The sequence below is a fragment of the Narcine bancroftii genome, chromosome 7, assembly GCF_036971445.1.
Source record: "Narcine bancroftii isolate sNarBan1 chromosome 7, sNarBan1.hap1, whole genome shotgun sequence".
Classification (NCBI taxonomy): Eukaryota; Metazoa; Chordata; class Chondrichthyes; order Torpediniformes; family Narcinidae; genus Narcine; species Narcine bancroftii.
Window position 1 is genome coordinate 179,658,962 of NC_091475.1, and position 24,373 is coordinate 179,683,334.

The 24,373-nt window shown below is 43.2% G+C and overlaps 1 protein-coding gene across 10 annotated transcripts in view; it reads right to left on the reverse strand.

Annotated features, from left to right (window-relative positions):
* LOC138739457 (high affinity cationic amino acid transporter 1-like) overlaps positions 1 to 24,373 on the reverse strand; it is a 232,511-nt gene that overhangs the window by 150,918 nt on the left and 57,220 nt on the right. For all 10 annotated transcript variants that reach the window (XM_069891549.1, XM_069891540.1, XM_069891548.1 and 7 more), the window contains exon 6: positions 22,183 to 22,405. In XM_069891549.1, coding sequence (XP_069747650.1) covers positions 22,183 to 22,405 — 223 coding nt within the window. The remainder of the gene's footprint in view (positions 1 to 22,182; positions 22,406 to 24,373) is intronic.

Genomic DNA, 24,373 nt, shown 5'->3' on the forward strand with positions numbered 1-24,373 from the left:
ACTTAACTCTCACATTTAGACTAGAAATTATTCCTTTACTTTAGAACTATAGAATTATACAACTCTTCAGCATAGAAGCATGCCCTTAGGGCCTTCTAGAATGTGCTGAACTATTAATTCGCCTCGTCTCACCGACCTGCAGACAGACCACATATAGAAACATTATGGAAAATAATTTAAGGTTTGCTAACACCATTGTTGTAGGCTGAATAAATATTAATGAAATGCAGCAGGAAGGAGATTGGGAGTTTAGTAGCATGATGCCAAAACAACAACCTCTCAATGGCAGAGAGACAAAGAACCTGATCATAGACTTCAAAGGTGTGGGTTCAGGGTGGTGAGGGTGGCTGGAACCCAACCCGACGTGCCCTGTCACGTCAATGGTGCTGAAGTGGAGACAGTAGATAGCTTCAAGTTCTTGAATAAAAATCTCCAGTGAACTGATCTTGTCAATATGACGGTCAAGAAAGTGCACCAATGCCTCTACTTTCTTAGAAGGCTGAGGAAATTCAGCACGTTCCCCCACATCCCTTACAACTTGTACAGGTGTACCAATGAAAGGATTCAAAGCTAGATGCATCAAGGCACTGTAATGGGAGCTACTCTGCCCAAGATCAGAAGCAGCAGCAGAAAGGTGTTGAATGCACATCTCACAAACCTCTCTCTCCTTCAGTCTCCCTCTGAACTTCCTGCTCTCTCAAAAAGGCAGCCAACATACCAAAGATCCTTTCCCAACCCAGCCATGCTCTCTTCCTCCTCCTTCCATTGGGCGAGTGTGAAATTCAAGATAGTTTCTTCCTTGCAACCATCAGGCTCCTGAATGATTATCAAAATACTGATTTCATGCGATCCTTGATATGAACTCACTGACTTTTGCTGTAACACTACACACTGTTTCTTGCTCTTCCTCTTCCATTTTATACTCCTGTTTGCTTGTTAAAAAAGACATGGTTGACTGTTGGCACCTTAATGGGCATAACATGATAACAATAAATTTGGATCACCCGCAAGGTATTCAATAATCAAAAACCTGAGCCAAACGCATTGACAATCTTCACTGTCTGCAAGATCTAGGAAAATGACGCAATTTTGAAATTGATGGTGAATGTTGCACCCTGACCCATGACACCCATTTAACCGAGCACAGCACATCCAGCCTGTTGCTTTTATCTGACAAGGGGATACCAAAATGTGCCTCCTTTAGGAGAGTCATGTTTTGCCTGCGAGATTGATGAGAATATTTGTCTGGTCTGGATGTGGCTCTGGTCTTCGTTCCTTAGTGCTTCACAGAGTTGAACTACAGGCACCAAACTTTCTCTATACTGCACTGACAGAATGGTAAACCTTTGGAATTCTCTACTCCAAAGAGATGAGGAGGTTCAGTATCATGTACATTTCTGGACGTTCAGGGAATCAAAGGCTATGCGGATAGAACTGAGAAACAACGCTGAGGTAGGTGACCTTAAAGAATGACCTCCAACTTCAGTTCCCATACTTCATCTGGAGGGTTCATTAATATTTGAATATCACAAGTCATAATTCAGAAGAAACCTTTTTGGTGATTCTTTCAAAATTCAGATTGTTTTTATAATATTGTTTGGTATGGTTGTTCTCTTCAGCTCATGAAGCATTCTCAAAGGCAACAAGTGCTAATATTCTTTATTTATTCATTTTTCATATTGCCCATTCCCAACTGTGTTTGAACTGACCGGTATACAGTTCAGTGGGCATTTAAAAATCGACCACATTGTTGGTCTGGAATCACGCATGGATTAATTTAGACTCCTGATTATTATCAGAATTTAAAAACCAGCTATTGTGGTAATGGGATTTGAACTCTGGATTTCTAGTTTAATAATTTATTTACTGGACTGCCAATCCAATCTAGAAGCTTAATTCCTTTCTCTCCATCTCTGCAAATACACTTCAAATAACTGAGGATTCCCTTGTGGGTGTGTTTTTTTTTACCTGGATCTTTGTATTATTACGGGCCCAGAGGGCCCCAAGACCCAGAAGCAATAGAAATTCACCAAATAGTTACTTTTAATTTTCTTTAAAAAATATGATCAAACTTTAACTTATTACTATTAACTTAACTTAAGCCCCTTCTAATTCTAAGCACATGTGTATCAGTTCAGGAAAGTTCTTTGATTCATAGTCTAACCAATCACTTCTCATTCCTCCAAGTTCACTGGTATCAGGCAATTCTTATACTGTGCACAGAATTTCACCAGGCTTTGGTGCTTGAAAGGTAAATGGTTATCACTCAGGAAGGTTCTTGTCGGTTTTCAGAGAGAGATGTGTTGCTCATTTGACACAAACTGATTCCTTCCGATCAGCCACTTCAGTGTCATGCCGAAGAAACTTGCTCCTTCAAGGTTTTCCAGATGATAACCTCTTACTTTCAGGTCACCACAGAGTTCCTTTTTGTTTCCCTTATTTCAAGTGAAACATTATACAGCCAGCCATCTCCTCTTGTAGGGACCACAAGGGCTTTGAACAGGCTGAACTAAGAACTCACAACCCATTTTCAAAATGGGGTTTTTCCACAAGTTTGCCAGCTTGTCCTGTTCTAGTCCCAGCTGCTGCTGCTGAAGTGTAGAACTGAATTCTCTTCTGTTCATCTGTTGCTTTCCAAAACAATAATCCATTACTCCACAGCAGGTCCAATTAACACCTACTTGTAAAGTCTCTACAGACATTCTCAAGTTTTTGTAAAGGCACTCGGAGGCTTGAGCAGAGCTCTGGCATTTTAAAATGAGATCGGTTTTGAAATGTTTCCATTTGTTTGTGACCTACACTATTTTTAAAAACATATCTATACATAATATAAAATATAACAATCTGTCACAGTATCCTCTATCAACAGACAGGGTGCCAGAGGGCTAGAAAATAGCTAATGTTTAAGAATGGAAACAGGAACAAACCATAAAATCATTGGTTAATAAGCCTTACATTGGTGATTGGGACATTAGTGGAGAATGTTGTTGGGGGATAGGATTTACTCACATTTGGAAAAACATAGACCAATTTGAGAAATTCAGCATAACTTTATGGAGATCCTGTCTCACAAATCTGATAGAATTTCTGAGGTAACAAAAATAATTGAGGGTAGGATCATGGATGGTGTTTATGTATAGTTCAGTAAGGCATTTGACCCATCATGGTAGGCTGGTCCACATCATTAAAGGCATATGGGATACATGGTAAGCTAGCAAGTTGGATGCAAAATTGGCTTGGCCATAGAAAAAATATGGCAGCAGAAGAGGGATGACATCCATGAAGAGTGGTGTTCCACAAAGATCAATGCTATCTATTCAGACATCTATTCAATAATGAGTATTCCATAGCAAGGAAGATTGCTAAAGGATACAATAAAATGGAGCTCAACTGGAAATTTGGGCAATGTTTAATCCAGGAAAAGTATGGGTGTCTTGTGCAAAAGTGGCAGGACCCTTAGAACTTTTACTCTAAGATTCTTTGGTACAATAATACTTCTTAGCTGCCTGAAAATGGCAATAGAAGGCCCCTGCTCTATACCTATGACTGTATGTATCGGTATGACAGCACCATCTACAAATTTACTGATGACAACGCTATAGTATAAAAAGGGGTGATGAGTCAGCATACAGGAGGAGACTGAAAACTTGGTCAAATGGTGCACCATCAACAACTTCGCACTCAATGTCACCAAAACCCAAGGAGCCAATTGATGGTTTCAGGAAGGGAGAGCCAGAAGTCATTAGGGGAAATCAGAGATGGAGAGGATGAGCAAATTTAAGTTATTGGGAGTCACCACCTCAGATGATATTTCCTGGATCCAACACACTAATGACATTGTAAAGAAAACACATCAGTGCTTCTACTTCTTCAGGAGTTTGTGGAGGTTTAGTATGATGTTAGAAACCCTGGCAAATTACCACCTAACATACGCTCTGTTCTCACTGCTACTATCAGGAAAGAGGTATCTGTGCCACAAGATTCGCACCACCAGGTTCAGGAACAGCTGCCACCCCTCCACCACTCCTCAACAACAAACTCAATCGGACTCATTTACAGACTTTTACTTTTGGACTTTATTGCTTTTTCCTCTCTAAATTGCAGTTTATTTACATGTCTTTATTTGTTTACATGTGTACGTTATATAGTTTTTTTGCACTACCAATAAGTGGTATTTCTGCCTCACCCACAGGAAAAAAGAATCTCAGGGTTGACTGAGATATCATGTATGTACTCTGGCAATAAATAAATCTGAAATCTGATAAAGAAGATGTATGACATGCTTGCCTTCATTAGTTAGAGCATGGTGTATAAAAGTTGGCAAATCACGTTGTAGATTTGTTGGAGTATTGTCACCACACTACAGGAAGAATGTGGAGGTTTTGGGGAGTATAAAACAGGTTTACTGAAATGTTGCACACACTGAAGAATATTAGCTACAAGGTGAGGGTGGATAACTTGATTGTTTCCTCAGAAGCAGCAATTTTGAGAGGCATAGAGACTCAGAGTATTTTTCTCCCAGGTGGTTGTATTGGGAAGGGTTGTGGTGTACAGACCCTACAAGAAGAATGCTTTATTTTTCATTCCTCTCCATTTCAATTCACAAGAGCAATTTGCAGATACTTGGGACAAGAGACAAGACACATTTCACAGTCCCCAGTCCCACTATTTGCCAATTTAATCTGCTGCAATGTCCAATCTATTCAACCACTCCCTGAGGTCTCTCAGCAAGAGAACACCTGTTGCTATGGAAACTATCACACTGGACATTCTAGCTTATCAAGCCTTTGAGATGGATTTTTTTTTAAATGGCACCCTTAACTGTGGTATTTACTATGCATAATGTCTCTAAGCACACTCAGAGGCAGTCTGAGGACACAAAGTTAGTTTGTAAGTTAACCATGATAGGAAACATTGTATATATTTTGTTTCATAATGACAGCATCATCCCAGAACTCCCATTAGCAGAAAAACACTTCATGGGGTGGGGCTGTGGGATCCTTTATTTAAAAACACTAAATTTGCTAACTTTCTGTCCTGACTCCTGATGGCTATCGTTACAGAGATCCAATACAGGTACTTTGGGCACCCGTTGAAAGAGAACACAAGCAGAAATACCATCCTGGTGTCAAGCGTCAGCCCAGAAAAATGGGCGCCCCAGGTATACCCTGAATGTTTATCTGGCAGCCTGCCCCCGCTTCACCATGGGATAACACAGTGACAGGCATCTCGGCTCTATGCTCAAGAGTGAGGTCAAGGCGCAGGATGCGCAAACTAAGAGAGGGCTCTGGCACCCGATGGATGACCCTGCACTGCCGGCTCGCAGTTGGTGGTAAGAGTGCTCACATTTGCCAGCCAAGCCTGAGAAACCAGGCATACCGGTGATCAAACAAATTCCTCTTTTTTTTTTTACCTTCCCTTCTGACACTGGAAGGCAGCTCCCACAGCACCCTGCCACATCAGTAACACAATGACCCTGTTTGGTCAGGGGTGAAGGGGCTGGTGAGATATGGTCATTGAATTTGACTGTGTTCCTTGTCTAGCATTCGTACAGCACTTGTGTATATATTGACCCATTTGATTTGTATATTTTTTTTTTAAACATGTCTTTGTTTTTTCTTATAACATACACATAATTATTGATTGTCACATGATTGATGAGTGATTTGACCTCCGAGGGGTAGATTGTATTGGGAAGGGTTGTGGCTGTCATGTGACAGCATTGCTCCCTACCTAGTCGGAGGACACACCAGCTGCCAATCAAGTTTGGTTCCGCCCCACCTATTAGTGCACACCTTGCTGTTTTATCCATGTAAAATTACCTGGACTGAACTCTCCAGCCTGTGCTTGGCCCTGGGCCATTGGCTGTTGTAATTGGATAAACCCTCCTGGCACTAAGCCATTGGTCCCTGCTAATGACATGGGTCTGTCCCTCCAGCACTATAAAGGTGCCGTGTGTTCTTTGTTCTCCCTCTTTTGCCATCTGAGGGACCACCCTGCTTCACTCCAGGCTGTGGAATGTGGAATAGCGCTGGGGAAACTGTTGATGAGATGTGAACTAAATAGGGTTGGGAGCATTGATTACTGTCCCCAAAAAGCATAGACCCCTGCCTACACAGCTAAGTGGTGGCAGGCATCATATTGACTTTTCCCTTGGTTGGTTGTTTGTATATGCAGTTTGTTACCACGTTGCCTGCATGTGTTTAATCACTTACCAGCTTCCCCCCCCCCCACAATTGCTAATAAATTCTGCACGTTGTTTCACTACCACTACCTTTTTCCCCACAGCTGCTGTAAAGTGTGTGTGTGTGTGCATTTGTTACCATTTCCAAAACAGAGTCCTTGCCTTTGAGACCTACCAAACCGGTTTCCTCACTCACAGCAGAGGTCATTCAAATACATAGTTTAAAGGCACAGAAGAAAATTTAGGCCTTCAGCTGTCCTACTTGATTTATAGCAGCAGTGCATGGAAAGACTCATGGAAATTTGGAACTTACTAAATTGCAGAATTTTCAAAGAATTACATACTCACCCAGTCATTTGACTCTTGATGTCTAAAAACATTTTGAGTAGGCACATTTATTTTGCACTCTGCACCATTATTTGCAAGGGTATTCTTGCAAAACACCAGATTCTCCAGGAGGTTCCCTGATATGCAATAACAAGACTGACTTGGATTAAATGAGAGTGGTCTTCATTGGAATCAAAATTTCAAGGAGCCAGGGACATATCTTGTAAAAACTCAGGCCATTTCTGGAGTTAAAATGCAGCACGAAAGATGAAAGTTACAAGGATTAGGCCCTAATCCTTGCAACTTTCATTAGGGTATTTAGGCAAAGCCATAGAACCTTTTATGCAAAGGATTTTGAGCCTACAACTTGCAGTCAGAACTGGTAATTGAAGGAATGTCTACAGCAGCTCTCAAAATAGTTCAGAACTGTAGTTGAAAATTATTGCCTTTGCAGAAGAATTTTCCAAATTTTAGGATGAAATGCCATTTTTGAGAAAATGAAATAATTCTGTCAGACCCAAACACAACAATTTATGAACAACTTTGGTCAGTCTGTGTCAGGGAAATTTGATGGTTACTATCCATGCCAGGCATAGATTGGTCCATTATAATTTTTTCCATTGATTGACCCTCACCCCAGAGAATTACACTGATACAAACCTGAATTATCAGAGATGAGGTTTAGGTGTGATGTAAAGGTTGGTTCCTTTTTTATATTCTACCTGGCTTTGTACAAAGGTGAGGCCCTTCTGGTAGGACCTCTGTGATATCCCAAGATCACAGGAGTCACCTTCCAAGTAGACCCAGAGCTTTGTTTTCTGGGGAACTTCACTGTGGTTGGTAGATTACTAACTAATTCTGAAATTAGATTCACAGAAATTGCATATATATATATCTATCTATTAGATAGATAGATATATATATCTATTAGATAGATAGATATATATCTATCTATTAGATAGATAGATATATATATATATAAATATTAGATATATAGATATATATATATTAGATATATATATATTAGATATTCATCTCCGAAGTCCACCCATATATATATATATATATATCTAATATATATATATATATATATATATCTAATATATATATATATATATATATCTAATATATATATATATCTAATATATATATATATATCTAATATATATATATATATATATCTAATATATATATATATATATATATATCTAATATATATATATATATATATATATCTAATATATATATATATATATATATCTAATATATATATATATATATATATATATATATATGGGTGGACTTCGGAGATGAATAGTTGCACCCCACTTGAAAAGGTCACATACAACCTCAGGAAGGGATAATAAAATCTTCCTAAAAATCTGGCATCCTTATTTACAGCTTATAGGTAGCTCACTGGCGCCAATATAAGGTTACGATCGCTACTGCTATCTCTGTGAAGATTTTAACACTGTGGTACTTTTGTCTCTCCATTTATTTTACAGTAAGCACTGACAATGGGATGATTTTTTTTATTTTGTTCTTTCTTTGTTTAATAGGACTTATATAGAGGGGTCAGGGTGGAGGGAGGGGTTTTCTGAATGTTTTACATTTGGTACAATTGTTGATTATTAAATATATTAAAATGATAATTAAAATATCACCGAAAAAAAATCATCCAACATAGCACCAAAGTAAATATAGGGCAAAGAGGAGTCAAGTTTTCAGTGTGACCAATGTGATAAAGTCCTTGTAAAGTGATAAACCTGGCCAGGGCACTAGGGATATTTTCATGACCTTTCTTCCACATTCAAGAGCGTCCAATGGCATCACTTCAAACAGTGAAGCACAAAAGTCTGCAGACGCTGTGATTGTTTGCTAAAAAACAGAAATGCTAGACAATTCAGCAAGTCTCGCAGCATCCATAGGAGGTAAAGATATATAACCAACATTTTGGACCTGAGCCCTTCTTCAAGGTAAGGCTTGTTATACATCTTCATCTCCCATGGACATTGTGAGATTTGTTGAGTTTCTCCAGCATGTGTTTTTACTCGCTTCAAACAGCGCACCCCCGCGGAATCAAACAGCGCACCCCCGCGGAATCAAACAGCGCACCCCCGCGGAATCAAACAGCGCACCCCCGCGGAATCAAACAGCGCACCCCCGCGGAATCAAACAGCGCACCCCCGCGGAATCAAACAGCGCACCCCCGCGGAATCAAACAGCGCACCCCCGCGGAATCAAACAGCGCACCCCCGCGGAATCAAACAGCGCACCCCCGCGGAATCAAACAGCGCACCCCCGCGGAATCAAACAGCGCACCCCCGCGGAATCAAACAGCGCACCCCCGCGGAATCAAACAGCGCACCCCCGCGGAATCAAACAGCGCACCCCCGCGGAATCAAACAGCGCACCCCCGCGGAATCAAACAGCGCACCCCCGCGGAATCAAACAGCGCACCCCCGCGGAATCAAACAGCGCACCCCCGCGGAATCAAACAGCGCACCCCCGCGGAATCAAACAGCGCACCCCCGCGGAATCAAACAGCGCACCCCCGCGGAATCAAACAGCGCACCCCCGCGGAATCAAACAGCGCACCCCCGCGGAATCAAACAGCGCACCCCCGCGGAATCAAACAGCGCACCCCCGCGGAATCAAACAGCGCACCCCCGCAGAATCAAACAGCGCACCCCCGCAGAATCAAACAGCGCACCCCCGCAGAATCAAACAGCGCACCCCCGCAGAATCAAACAGCGCACCCCCGCAGAATCAAACAGCGCACCCCCGCAGAATCAAACAGCGCACCCCCGCAGAATCAAACAGCGCACCCCCGCAGAATCAAACAGCGCACCCCCGCAGAATCAAACAGCGCACCCCCGCAGAATCAAACAGCGCACCCCCGCAGAATCAAACAGCGCACCCCCGCAGAATCAAACAGCGCACCCCCGCAGAATCAAACAGCGCACCCCCGCAGAATCAAACAGCGCACCCCCGCAGAATCAAACAGCGCACCCCCGCAGAATCAAACAGCGCACCCCCGCAGAATCAAACAGCGCACCCCCGCAGAATCAAACAGCGCACCCCCGCAGAATCAAACAGCGCACCCCCGCAGAATCAAACAGCGCACCCCCGCAGAATCAAACAGCGCACCCCCGCAGAATCAAACAGCGCACCCCCGCAGAATCAAACAGCGCACCCCCGCAGAATCAAACAGCGCACCCCCGCAGAATCAAACAGCGCACCCCCGCAGAATCAAACAGCGCACCCCCGCAGAATCAAACAGCGCACCCCCGCAGAATCAAACAGCGCACCCCCGCAGAATCAAACAGCGCACCCCGCAGAATCAAACAGCGCACCCCCGCAGAATCAAACAGCGCACCCCCGCAGAATCAAACAGCGCACCCCCGCAGAATCAAACAGCGCACCCCCGCAGAATCAAACAGCGCACCCCCGCAGAATCAAACAGCGCACCCCCGCAGAATCAAACAGCGCACCCCCGCAGAATCAAACAGCGCACCCCCGCAGAATCAAACAGCGCACCCCCGCAGAATCAAACAGTGCACCCCCGCAGAACTGCACTGATCAGTCAGTCTAAAAGTTTGCACTTAGGTGACTGCAATAGGAATGCCAGACAATCACCTGATTCAAGCAAAATAGAAACCATGAATTTAAAAAAAAAGGAAATTAAAACAGATGCTGAAAATTTGAAATAAAAACTAAAAAGACTAAGTCATGCAGCATATGTAGAAAGCAAGTTAAATGTTTCAGGTCCTGGACCCTTCATGTGACTGTGTTAGCCCTAGTTTCATAAATGGAACAAGAAGAGATTACCTTCAACTAATTATACCTATTTGGAGATTTTTATAAACAATTTCTCCTTTCACTGATGCTGTCCAAACTGCTGAATACTTCCAGCATTTTCTGTTTTAACATTATGAATTCAAAAGGATCGTTTAAGAAAATAACACAGGTGCTGGAAATGTTACACAAGATAGTTAACATTTCAGATTAATGACTTTTCATCATAATTGACTGGGATAGGGACTGTGAATTGTGGTCCTGTGGGACTAGGATTGGTAAAACAGAAGGACCATGGACCACAAAATCTGCAGACTTTCTTGTTTAAATGCAATTGCTAAAGGTGAGACTGATCATACATTAATTACACTGATCTGGAAGTCAGTGCACATATTCTTGTGTTGCTGCAAGAGTCAAGATGGATGCAGTGTGGTGGCACACATACTCGTGGTGAACTGGCCCCGCTTGTACCGCTGCACCGGCGGGGCAGCCACGAGAAGATGGCGCCGTCAGGGGACCTCCATGCCACGTAGTTTGAATGGAGCACGCGCCTCGGGCGAGCGTGATGACGTCACTGCCCATGAGGGGCAGAGCTTATGTTCCCCATAAAGGGGCGCACATGAAGTTGGAAATAAACAGTCGTTGAAATCCCCAACATGGTGGTTGTGAGTTTCATTTCACGTAGCTGCCACTACATTGGTGACCCTGACGAGTCCAGACGATTTTCTGGCCTCTCGCTATGGATTCCTCAGAAATCAACAGTTGCAGTGAAACTGCCCCCCTTCTGCACTTGGTTTTGGCAGGCGGAAGCGCAGTTTCGCCTCCGACACATCTCATCAAATGCCATGATGTTTTACCACGTCATGAGCGTGCTCAATGAAGAGATCCCGGCCAGGGTGGACAACCTCATCCACAACCCACCGGAGGAAGGTAAATACCTTGCCCTCAAGAACCTCCTTCTCGGGACCTTTGGCCTCTCCCTGCAGCAGCGCGTCTCCAGACTCTATACCTGGATGTGTTGGGAGACAGAACCCCATCTGCCCTCATGGACGAGATGCTGGCATTAGCAGAGGACCACAAACTCGGTTTCTTTTTCCGGCAAATTTTCCTTGAGCAAATGCCTGAGGACATACAACTCCTGCTGGCAGATGAGGACTTCTCTGATCTACGACGAGTCACAGCCCTCGTACACGTCCTCTGGCGGACCAAGCGAGAAAACAAGGCCACTCTCAGCCAGGTCACCCACCCAGGGCCCAGTCGGCTGCAAAAGCCCCCAAGCACAAGCCGGAATATCACCGCCCCACCTGGTGTATCTACCATCAACGCTGGGTGGCTCAACCCCCAAGTGCGGAAAGCCCTGTACCTTTCAGGGAAACGGCTCGGCCAGCTGCTGTTAATGGCTGCAGCGGCTGGCCACGCAAATAGCCTCCTGCATGTGACCGACAAGTCCACCGGCCGACGATTCCTAGTAGACACCAGACCTGAACTGAGCGTGCTGCCCCAGACTGCCCCCGAGGCCCACATTCACGCACGGGGCCCTACCCTGCGGGCAGCCAACAGATCCTCTATTAAAATTTTCAGCACTCAAAACACAGATCCAGATTGGAAAGGACAAGTTCCGCTGGAAGTTCGTGCCTCGGTGGGCACGGCACTGTTGGGGGCTGATTTCCTCCAGGCGCACAGCCTGTTAGTAGACATCAAAGGCAAGCGGTTGGTTAACGCCTGCCCTTTCCAATCCGTCCACCTTGATGCCACAGATGCATGCAACCCGGGGATAACTTCCATTAGCGACCCCAAGAACGTGTACTCCTGTATTCTCGGAGTTCCCCTCCATCCTACAGCTGCAATTCACTTCCGCCATGCCCCACATGGAGTCTGCCACCTCATATCAACCCAGGGCCCCCCTCTACATGCCAAAGCCAGGCAGTTGTCCCCTGAGAAACTGCAACTGGCCAAAGAGGAATTCTTCCGACTGCAGGAACTAGGAATCATCCAGAGATCAGAAAGCCCTTGGGCCTCCCCCCACCTCCACATGGTCCCCAAGACTTCCGGAGGTTGGCACCCTTGCGGAGACTACTTTCGCCTTAATGATTCGACCACGCTGGACCGATATCCCATCCCGCACATTCAGGACTTTTCGGCCAACTTACTTCGTTTTCTTGAAGGTCGACCTGGTACAGGGCTACCACCAAATCCCGGTCCACCCCAACGACATCGGCAAGACTACAATTGTCATCCTGTTCGGCCTTTGAGTTGTTGTGGATGCCTTTCGGCCTCAAAAACACAGCCCAATCCTTCCAGTGCCTGATGGACGCGGTAGGCAGAGACTTGGACTTAGCGTTCATCTATCTCGACGACATCCTCATCGCCAGTCGGGAACACAACGAGCACAAAGCCTGTCTCCGCGCACTGTTCACCCGCCTGGCAGAGTTCGGCCTCGCGGTTTATGTAGCCAAGTTCCAGTTTGGTAGGCAGTCCCAGCAGTTCCTGGGCCATACCATCTCAGTGGCCGGAGCCACCCCGGCACCGGAGAAGGTTGCAGCCATGGGCCAGTTCCCAAAGCCCAGCATCCTCAAGGCCTACATGAGTTTGTTGGCACGGTGAACTTCTATCACTGGTTCATCCGGGGGCTGCCCGCATTTTTCGCGCTGATCGCCACAAAGGACAAAGCCCCGACATGGATGGAAGAGGCCAAGAGCACTTTCACCACAACGAAAGATGCCCTGGCGAGCGCCACTCTACTAGCCCACCCGCAGGCGGACGCTCACACACACTCTCAGTCGATGCGTTGACTACAGCCATTGGGGGCGTCCTGGAACAGTTGGTCAACGGCCAGTGGCGCCCGCTCACCTTTTTCAACAGACACCCCCACCCCCTGGAACTAAACGAATACAGCGCCTTTGACAGGGAACTCCTGGCCCTGTACCTGGCCATCAGACATTTAAGTTATTTCTTGGAGGGGAGGTCATTCACCGTGTTCACCGACCACAAATTGCTCACTCAGGCCCTTGCTGCGGCAAAAGATCCCTGGTCGGCTCGCCAGCAGCAGCACCTATCCTATGTGTCGGAGTTCACCACCGACATCGAGCGGGTAAGGACAATGTCGTGGCAGACACGCTTTCACGGCCCGCCATCCACAGCCTTGCCCTCGGCCTGAACTATGCCCAGCTAGCGCAGGCACAGAGGGAGGACGTGGAAACACAAGCCCTCTGCACCGCCATCACAGGACTCCAGCTTTGGGACCTCAAGTTGCCGGGCAGCCCTGACATGCTGCTCTGTGACGTTTCCCCCGGCTCGCTGCGCATGGTAGTCCTGCCGCAGTGGAGGTCGCAGGCTTTCAGCATGGTCCACGATTTGGCCCACCCTTTGGTCAAGACCTCAGTTCGGATGGTGGTGAAGTGTTTCATGTGGCATGGTCTCAAAAAGCAGGTAGCCCAGATGAGAGGAACTGCACGTAGTGCCAGACCTCCAAGATCCACCGTCAGGCAAAAGTCCCAGTACAGCAGTTCAACTCCACAGCCAAAAGATTCCAACACATGCACCTTGACATCGTGGGCTCCCTGCTACTTGTTGACAGTGGTCGACCACGCAACGAGGTGGCCAGAAGCCATTCCACTGAAAGACACTTCCGCCGAGACCTGCGCCAGAAACCTACTCGCTCATTGGATCACCAGGTTCAGGGTCCCGGCGCACATGACAAGCCACATAGGTGCTCAATTTACATCTGCCCTCTGGGCATAGTTGGTGAGCCTCTTGGGGATCAAGCTCCACCACATCACCGCATATCACCCTCAAGCCAACGGCCTAGTGGAGGATTTCCACCGACACCTAAAGTCAGCCCTCAAAGCTCACCTGACCGGTCCCGGTTGGACGGAAAAGTTGCCCTGTGTTCTGCTCGGATTCAGAACGGCTCCGAAGGAGGACCTTCAGGTATCATCCGCGGAGTTGGTTTACGGTGCGCCGCTGTCGCTACCCTGGGAGTTCTTCGGCCTGGACACTGGCTCCACAGCCGAAAATCCAACCTTGTTATAGACAATAGACAATAGGAGCTGGAGTAGGCCATTTGGCTCGTCGGGCCAGCACCGCCACGGGGTAAGCTTGCCTCTCACGACCTCCCACGGCAGCCGGCCGTCTGGTTTGCCCAAGGAGATGGACACAGCCGAGTAAGTTTTTGTCCAGTGCGGTCCGCACACCCTGCAGTGCCCTTACAAAGTCCTGCAGCAATCAGGCAAGACGTTCACCTTAGACATCGGGGGCAAGGGGAAATTGTTCATGGTTGACTGCCTCAAGGCAGCGCATCTGGACCTCAGCCAGCTGGTAGAAATAGCCAAACCGAAATGTTGAGGCTGGCCGCCCAGAAAGCACAGAGGCAACTATTCCATTTGTCATTTTCTTTTAATGCCCAGCCTAATCCCACAAAATCTACAAGAAGATGATTTCACACAAGGAGACATTAGAATTAATGGCTAAGTCATGACTTCTTTAATTCCAGCTGGCCATGCCTGATGCAGAGTGTACAGGGCAAGGATGGCCAAACTACACTCATGACCCACATGCGGCTCTTTTACATAATGTGTGGCTCACGGCAATACCTACAAAAAGAGTCTAAAATTCTTACCTTAACGATGAAGTTGCAACACCACCGCCATCTTCCTCCCCACTTCAATGCAATTTCATCCATGCCCCATTAGTTATTTGCAAAGTCTCAGCACTCCTCCATGGGGTCTATCTGCCAGGTCTGACTACTGTCAGCTCTGTACAGGCTTTAAGTAGACTGTAACAGGAGCCAACAGTGGTTTATTTTAAAACATCCAATAAGATTTAAATATTTAAGTGATAATTTGTTAATAAAATATTGGCATTTGCTTTCAACAGCATCCACTGGTCAGTGTTAAGTGTCAGATTTTTGGTGGTGGTGGGGGTGGGGGGGGGGGGGAGTTGTTTTATTTAAAGGGTATTGCTCAAAACCAACATTTCAGGTGGAAATTCCAGGATCGTCCTATACAGAGGCTAAAGGCCTCTAAGGGGGCAACCAATTTCGTATACCAAAAAAGTATTTTTAAAAATTTGACTGAGGTGGAGACACTGGAACAGGAGATCACAAAATTGGAAAAAGAATATCTAAAGTTGGGATCGAATGAGAAATATCAGGAATTGGAAAATAAAAAAAACTTAAATACAACACTCTGTAAATATAGAGAGTGGAAAAAAATGCTCTTGCGATCCAAGCAAAGATACTACGAGTTAGGTGAAAAAAAAAAAATCACAAAATTTTGGCATGGCAACTGAGAGCAGCAGAAAGTTCAAGGACGGTTCATGCAGTTCAATCAGGTCCAGACTTGTTAACATATGATCCAAAAGAAATAAATGATACCTTTAAAACTTTTTAAATAAGAAGTTATATAAAACTGAAGGACCAGGAGACTTGCATAAAATTGACAAGTTCTTGGCTGGGACTGAGTTGCCAGTATTGCCCCAGGAGGACCAGACAGAATTAGATGCCCCCTTCTCCAGTGAGGAAATCGAGCGGGCCTTGGGAACATTACAAACAAAAAGTCTCCAGGGGAGGACTGCTTCCCCACTGAGTTCTATAAGGAATTCAAAGACTTATTTATACTGTTGTTAATGGGCGTAGTGAATCAGGAAGCGGAGACACGGACTCTCCTGGAATCTTTTTCAACAGCTATTATTACGGTTATACCAAAAAAGACCACCTGTTGAAGCCACCCTCATACAGACCTATCTCACGACTAAATATAAACTACAAAATAATAGCCAAGGCACTGGCCAATAGGCTGGGGCAGTACCTTCCCAAATTGATATATCCGGATCAAGTGGGTTTCATTAGGAAAAGGCAATCTGCTAACATCCTGAGTAGACTATTCGACTTGTATATTTAGCGCAAAACAAGTTTGGGATACCATCTAACTCTCTATTAGTATATTATCAGGTTCTATTATTATATTATCACGTGCGAACTTTGGTGATAGACAATTTTGGAAGAGAAATTATGCTACCTCAATTAACCAAGTTTGAGACTTTAATTTTGCATACATTAAAGAAGGGATTTATTTCAGAAATGTATCCTTTGCTACAAGATGAATAAACCAGATTTAAGTAAATCTAGAATTAAATAGGAAGAAGATTTATCTTTTGATATATCTCAGGAGGAATGGAAAGTTATGTGTTAAGATAGTGTAACTAAATTAAATTAATGTAAGATTTTGCATAGTTACTTATAACTTTTTACATCAGTTATATTTGACTCCTGAAAAGTTAAAAAGATATGGTTTTAATAATTCAGATTTGTGTTTTAGATGTGGAATTTGTACTGGAAAGTTTTTACATGTAGTTTAGTCTTGTGATAAAGTTCATCCATTCTGGAAAAAAATGTAAAACTTTTTGGAAGAATTATTTAAGATTAAATTACCATTGGATCCATCAATTTTTTTTGTTGGGTTATACTGTATCTTTAATTACTGGTTTAAAGTCTGATAAGTTTCAGATGACGTTTGCTCATTTGACATTAGCGGTAGCGCGGAAATGTATTACGACAACATGGAAAGACAAAGTGGAATTGAATATAGCTCGTTAGCACAATGAGTTAAGATCCTGTATTTATATGCATGATAATTATTCTTTCTTTGTTCAGATCTGGTCGGCCTGTTTGAAATTTATGGCATAACAAATATCTTAACTTTTTTTATTGTAGATTTGACATATCACACAGCATATGTAATTAACTGATATGTTTTTTTGCTCTCCTTGGGGGTTAGTTCTGGGTGGGGGAGGGAGGGTAGGGGTGGGTGATTTTGTTTGAGTTTTTATATATGTTGTTTAAAATTATAAATGAAGTTTTCCAAAAAAAGCAAAGAAATGTGTTCAGGATTGTTTTCTAAATCAGTTAGTAGAAGAACCAACTCGGGATGGTGTAATACTGGATCTCCTGTTAGGGAACGAGCTAGGTCAGGTAGCGGACATTAATGTTGGAGAACCAATTGGGTCTAGTGATCAAAATTCTGTTAGTTTTAGGGTAGTTTTAGGGAAGAGCAAGGAGAGGCCTAAAGTTGAGGTTCTGGATTGGAAAAGAGCAAATTTCGCAGGAATAAGAAGGGATTTGGGGAGTATTGAGTGGGACAGGATATTTTCAGGTAAGGATGTGAATGAAAAATGGAGGATATTCAAAAAAGAAATTTTGAGGGTACAGAGTAGTTATGTCCCAGTGTGGATCAAAGGAAAGGCTGGAAGTCATAGGGAGGCTTGGTTTTCGAGGAATATTGGAAATTTGGTTAGGAGAAAAAGGGAGGTGTACAAGAGGTATAAAGAGCAGGGAGCTGAGAAGTTGAAGGAGGACTACAAGGAGTGTAGAAGGAATCTTAAGAAAGAAATTAGAAAGGCCAAAAAAAGGCAAGAAGAGGCTTTGGCTGACAGAGTAAAAATAAATCCAAAGGGTTTCTATAAGTACATTAAAAGTAAAAGATTAGTGAGAGATAAAATTGGACCCCTTGTAGATAGCGAGGGTAGGCTGAGTGAGAAGTCTGAGGAAAGGGGGGAAATTTTGAATGATTTCTTTGCCTCGGTATTCACTAGGGAAAAAAATGTTGAACCAGTTGAAGAAAAATAGTGGGGAGGTCATGAAGCATATAAGGATAACCAAGGAGGTAGTGATGGCTGTGTTAAAAAAGATAAAGGTGGATAAATCTCCCGGACCGGACAAAATATTCCCTAGGACACTCAAGGAGGCTAGTGGACAGTTAGTGGGGCCATTAACAGAGATATTTAGGATGTCACTGGCCACAGGGGTGGTACCAAAGGATTGGAGGGTGGCGCACGTGGTTCCTCTGTTTAAGAAAGGGTCCAAATGCAAACCTGGGAATTATAGGCCTGTAAGTCTGACGTCTGTGGTGGGCAAGTTGATGGAAAGTGTTCTGAGGGATGGTATTTACAAATTTTTGGAGGTACAGGGATTGATAGGGAGTAATCAGCATGGTTTTGTCAGGGGTAGATCATGCTTGACAAACCTGATTGAGTTCTTCGAGGGGGTTACAAAAAAGAATGATGAAGGGAAAGCTGTGGATGTTGTCTATTTGGACTTTAGTAAAGCTTTTGACCAAGTTCCCCACAGGAGGTTAGGAAAAAAGGTGGAGGCATTAGGTATAAATAAAGAGGTAGTGAAATGGATTCAGCAGTGGCTGGATGGGAGGTGTCAGAGAGTAGTGGTAGAAAATTGTTTGTCCAATTGGAGGCCGGTGACTAATGGAGTTCCTCAGGGTTCGGTCCTGGGTCCACTATTATTTGTTATATATATTAACGATCTGGATGTAGGGGTGGAGAATTGGATAAGCAAGTTTGCGGATGACACAAAGATTGGTGGTGTTGTGGACAGTGAGGTAGATTACCGTAGATTAAAAGGTGATTTAGGAAGGCTGGAGGTGTGGGCTGAGAAATGGCTGATGGAATTTAATACAGATAAATGTGAGGTGCTACATTTTGGAAAGGCAAATTTAAATAGGTCATATACATTGAATGGTAGACAATGGAGGAGTGCAGAGCAACAAAGGGATTTAGGAGTTATGGTAAATAGTACCCTCAAGGCTGATACTCAGGTAGATGGTGTGGTGAAGAAGGCATTTGGAATGTTGGCCTTCATAAATCGGAGTATTGAATTCAAGAGTAGGGAGGTTATGATGAAATTGTACAAGGCATTGGTGAGGCCGAATTTGGAGTACTGTGTACAGTTTTGGTCACCAAATTATAGGAAAGATATAAACAAAATAGAGAGAGTGCAGAGAAGGTTCATGAGAATGTTGACAGGATTTCAGGGTCTGAGTTACAGGGAAAGATTGTGCAGACTGGGGCTTTTTTCTCTGGAGCGTAGAAGATTGAGAGGGGACTTGATAGAGGTGTTTAAGATTTTAAAAGGGACAGACAGGGTAAATGTGGATAGGCTTTTTTCAATTAAGAAAGGGGGAGATTCAAACTAGAGGACATGGTTTAAGATTGAAGGGGGAAAATTATAAGGGGAACATGAGGGGAATTTTTTTTTTTTATTTTTTTTTAATAAACGCAGAGGGTGGTGGGGATGTGGAATGAGCTTCCAGCAGACGTGGTCAAGGTGGGATCATTGGTTACATTTAAGGAAAGACTGGATCGTTACATGGATAGGAGGGGACTAGAGGGGTATGGACCGGGTGCTGGTCAGTGGGACTAGGAGGGTGGGGATTTGCTACGGCATGGACTAGTAGGGCCGAACTGGCCTGTTCTGTGCTGTAAGTGGTTATATGGTTATAAACAGTAATTTCAGTTGGCAGGTAGGAGCTGTGAAATACCTAGGAATCAAGACTGACAGCAAGCTGGAAATGTTGTACAAACTTAACTATTCCCCCCCCCCCCCCCCAAAATGCTGGAGAAGATTGAAGATGACTTAATAAGATGGAAGGACCTGCCCATCACCTTAATGCATAAAGATGAAGGTAATGCCAGGACTCCAATACCTCTTCAGTCTCTGCCATTTCCATTACAATTCTTCTTTAAAATGATGAACAATAATATAAGGGCATTCATCTGTAATGAGAAAGTACCCATGACAATTTTTTAAAAACAGACATGGGACTACAGCTTGAGGGGCTTAAGGTTACCTGATTTTAAGCTCAGTTGAGGTTTCTCACATCCTTCTATGAGGAAAGGGTGCAATTGGGATTGCATACAATGGGGGAAGAGGACAGTGAAAGATTTAATGTACAAATGGGATGCCAAATTAATAGCAAATAAAAAGCTGATAACCCCACACTGAAACATGTAATTAAAATTTGGCACGAGATCAACGAGTGTAGTGGAGAGAAAGTGGGAATATCACCAAAGGCGCCACTAACTCATGAACTTGGGCAATAAAATCTTGGAGATCTGGCATTGGCAGGGGATCCGATAAATTGAGGACTGCTATGAAAGAAGACAGCTTATGTCCTTTGAGCAACTAAAAGATAAATACAATTTGTCATCTAGGACCTTTCACTGTTTCCTCCGTTAAGATAATTTCTAAGGGATAGGTGGAGCCAACAATGACCCTGCCTACACCTAGCAAGGCTGAGGGGATGCTTCGACTGGGAAACGCACCCAAATTTATTTAAAGAATGTACTCTGTAAGGGCTACACAGATCAAGAGAGAGATGGGAGTCAGACTTGGGTATCACAATTGATGAGAGATGCTGGTCAGACTGGTGTAGAGACAGTGTGAGAACAATGATCAATTCTTGATACAGACTGGTTCAATACAAACTTTCAACACCAGCTCTATTTCACACTGCAAAAGATTCACAAGGCAAAACTGGAGGTGCCGGAGACGTGTTTCAGGTGTGGAGTGGAGTTGGGAACTTTTGTTCACGCAACCTGGACTTGTGTAAAGGTGGCAGGATTTGGCTGATATACTAACCAGGATAACAAAAGTAACCTTTTCGCCAGACCCAGCACTGTATCTCCTGCGGAACCTCATGGACATAACCAATAAATTAACCAAATTCAATTCGTATTTATTGTTTTGTCCATAGCAAAAAAATGACTTGGAAGTCTAACTCCCTCTTCTTATCAGTAGGGGGACTACAGATGCATAGGTAATCTTGGAAATAAAGGGCACATAGCACCTTTATTAAAATATGGCAATCATACCTGACAACACGAGAGTCACACCCAGACAAAAATACCAATAGGTGGATTAATAAAAGAAATCACATAAGGGGGCGGATCAACAGCCTCCCCAGATATTCATTGGAAGTGCCGACTCTCCACCCAGTGTCTCCTTTTTATTTTTTCCCTTTTTCTTTCTTTTCTTTTTAAAGGGGGTGGGGGGGGAAGAGAATATCACATGTATGTAGATTGCTGGGGGATATCTGTACATCTTGAAGCATCTGTGATGTTGTTTCTTTGTTTATTGATAGAAAATTTAATATAAAATATTTTTTTTAAATCCTGCCAGATAGAAATTGAAAGATTTCCCTTAAACAATTAGTCCTAATGTTTCACGCAGGCATGATGCTCAAAAAGGCTCAACTAATTAAAAATCTTGAGTGCAATTTGTGCTCATCAGTTCTCCTCGCTTCACCAATGTTAAATAGGCTGAAGCATGCACAATTATATTTTATATTCTCAGCATAAATGAAAAACAAAAATTATTAGAACACATGCCTCAAATTAATGCAATGCCAACATAAGCAACCAGTTCAATAGATTTCAAAGTTTTAACCACCTTAATATATGGTTTAAAGAAATAATCAAACCATACAAATGAGGCTACAGAATCCGTAACAAAGCGAATATAGCACAACTCCGATTATCCGAAATGGTCAGGACCGGGCCTATTTTGGATAAACATTTTTTTCCCCCGCAGAGAACTGGCCATTTTTTTTTTTTAAAAGCCCAGTAGCAACAACAAATCACCTGTAACATTACTTAAACAACAACAAACAAGGGAAGGCTTTTTAAGCATTAAAACAATGTTTAATTCTCACAACAAAATGCTGGCCATCACTGATCACCAGCACTTCCCCACCAAGGCTCCACTCGTGCCAAGAGTCCAAGGGTTCCGCTCCTGCCCAGGAGCCTGAGATTCCCACTGCCACCAGGTGCCCGAGGTCCCCAGTCAAAAATTCAAATTTTGGATAAATGAGGATTTCAGATAATCCAATTTTGGATAAATGGAATTGTACTATACGTGGCAATGAACTCAAAGATTGTTCAAGTACAATTTACCTGTTTCTCTGTGAACATACTATGCCTATCACATTTATCAACATTAAATGTCAAGATTTCTGCATATATTTGAATCCTTTTGCACTCATGCAAACAATAACCAGTTTAGGAAAACAAGACTATGCAAATACCTGGTGGAGAGAGCACAGAGCGAACCAACAGCAACGGCATACTTTGCCCCATCCCATCCGATATATTTGAAAGCAACTGGCAAAGGGCTGTTTTTGTCCAGTAAATAATATGGCATCATCAAAGTAAGGGCAGCAGAGACTCCAAAATAGGCAACAAAACAGATCAAAAGGGAAGCAACAATGCCGAAAGGAATGGCTCGCTGGGGGTTTTTTACTTCCTCACCTAAAAAAATGTGGAGGCAATGAGATTCATAGAATATTAGATTGCTCATTTCAGGCGAGATGTCTCTTACTAAAATTAACAGGCACATTTAAGTGAAAAGTAAACACAGCTGAATGGTAATATCTGCCTGATATGTTGCAGTTTATCACATCATTTCCTTGCCTTGCTTTCTGATATCCTGCAATCTCGAATTTATCCAAGTTCCTCACCAATGTCTCCTGTTCCCAGGTTAGTCGTTATTAGGTTAGTTTGCTAATCCTGACCTGGAACCAAAAGTGACCTGCAATAACTGTACCACTGCCATGGATGTGGGAGGACTGGGAAGAGGAGACTTGTCTTCATGTGCTTGTCTGTGGGATCCTCCGATGAACCCATACAGATACTGCCCATAGAATAGGTGAAGAGCAGCGCAGACCACTCGGTTAGAAGCCTAGGCGAGGGGCCTACCCAGTAGGAGACCAGAATGGGATTCAGCAGCTGTAGGACTCGCACCTGCTGAAGACTGACTTCAGGGAGATAGGACCAGTATTCGTGAGGGTGTTGATGGCAAGCATGTCTCCCAAAGGATGTCAGGTATAAATAGATTCTAAATCATATCAGGGGCCAAGGATGTTGACTTTGATACCTGGAGCTTGGGATTACTACTGGAACAGTCAGGAAGCTGTGTGGCTCGAGGTTATGGGAATGCTGGATACAGTGACATAGGAAGAGGTGGCAGGATCCACAGAAATTTGATGTCTCTGAAGGGACTTTTGTTTTTCTTTCTCTTCTAGGAAGAAAAACAGGAATAATAGCAACTCTGTGTGCCTTTATAGGTGAAGATCAATTATCAAATTTTGTGTATTTATGTACTTGACAATCACACGAGTGATACAGATCAAGCATGTACTATCTGATGGGCATTCCTGGGCAGTGGAGTCAAAAGCTGCATCTTATCCAAGGTCGGCAGTTTAGAATCCACAAAGCAGCCTTGGGCTTCTACAAAAGTTCATCTGGAGTACAGAGACCACATGAAGTAGTTTTTAAAAAGTGTGCATTTTTAAATCAACTGAGGGAAATAGCCAAACTAGTGAAGTAGTTAATGCTTAATAGAGCATTATAAAGACAAATTTCTATCTCACTCAGTGCAGGTAACTATTTATAGATGCATACAAAATTAATTTATCCTGACATATCTAAGAGGAATCTTTTAAGGCTAATTACTTATAAAGTGTCCTAATACTGGACATTAATAGTTTACCAGTCTTTTTTTTTTTCCAAATTTTATTTTATTAGCTCATGTAAAAAATTTGCATACAGAACTAAAATATTCTATTTATCAAAATCAATACATGCTTTATTATCATTTTATACCCCCCCCAACCCACTCCCTTACCCCCCAAAACAGGGAAAAACCCCAAGAAGAAAGCAAAGAAAAGGAAAAAAGAATAGACTGATTTTTAAACAATACTGAATATTACCTTATGAATAAATGGTGACCTAATTGTTCTAACAGTCACAGCTACCATTATATCTTTTAAATATGAAGTATATAGTAAAATAAAACACTACTGTGGAATACATAACACTTCAACAAAAAGTATATATAAAAACCACACAAACAACATCTAATAAAGTAAACTAAAATGAAATACATTTTTATGTTTGTTAGCCCCTATTTTAATACCCTTAATATCCAAGTCTGTTCTAACTAATTCAGCTAATGGTTCAATTAAAAAGGTTTCTTGTATAAATTTACCATCATCCACATTTGGTGTATAAATATTCATTAATGTCCATTGTTCAGAAAAAAAATGTGATAATTTTCTAATACAAACCGATCAAATGGATCTAAAATTGTATTTTGTATTTTAATTGGAAGATTTTTATTTATCAAAATTGCTACTCCTCTAGCTTTTGTATTAAAATGCGATGCTACTACCATTCCAACCCAATCCCTTTTTAATTTTTGATGCTCCTTTTCAATTA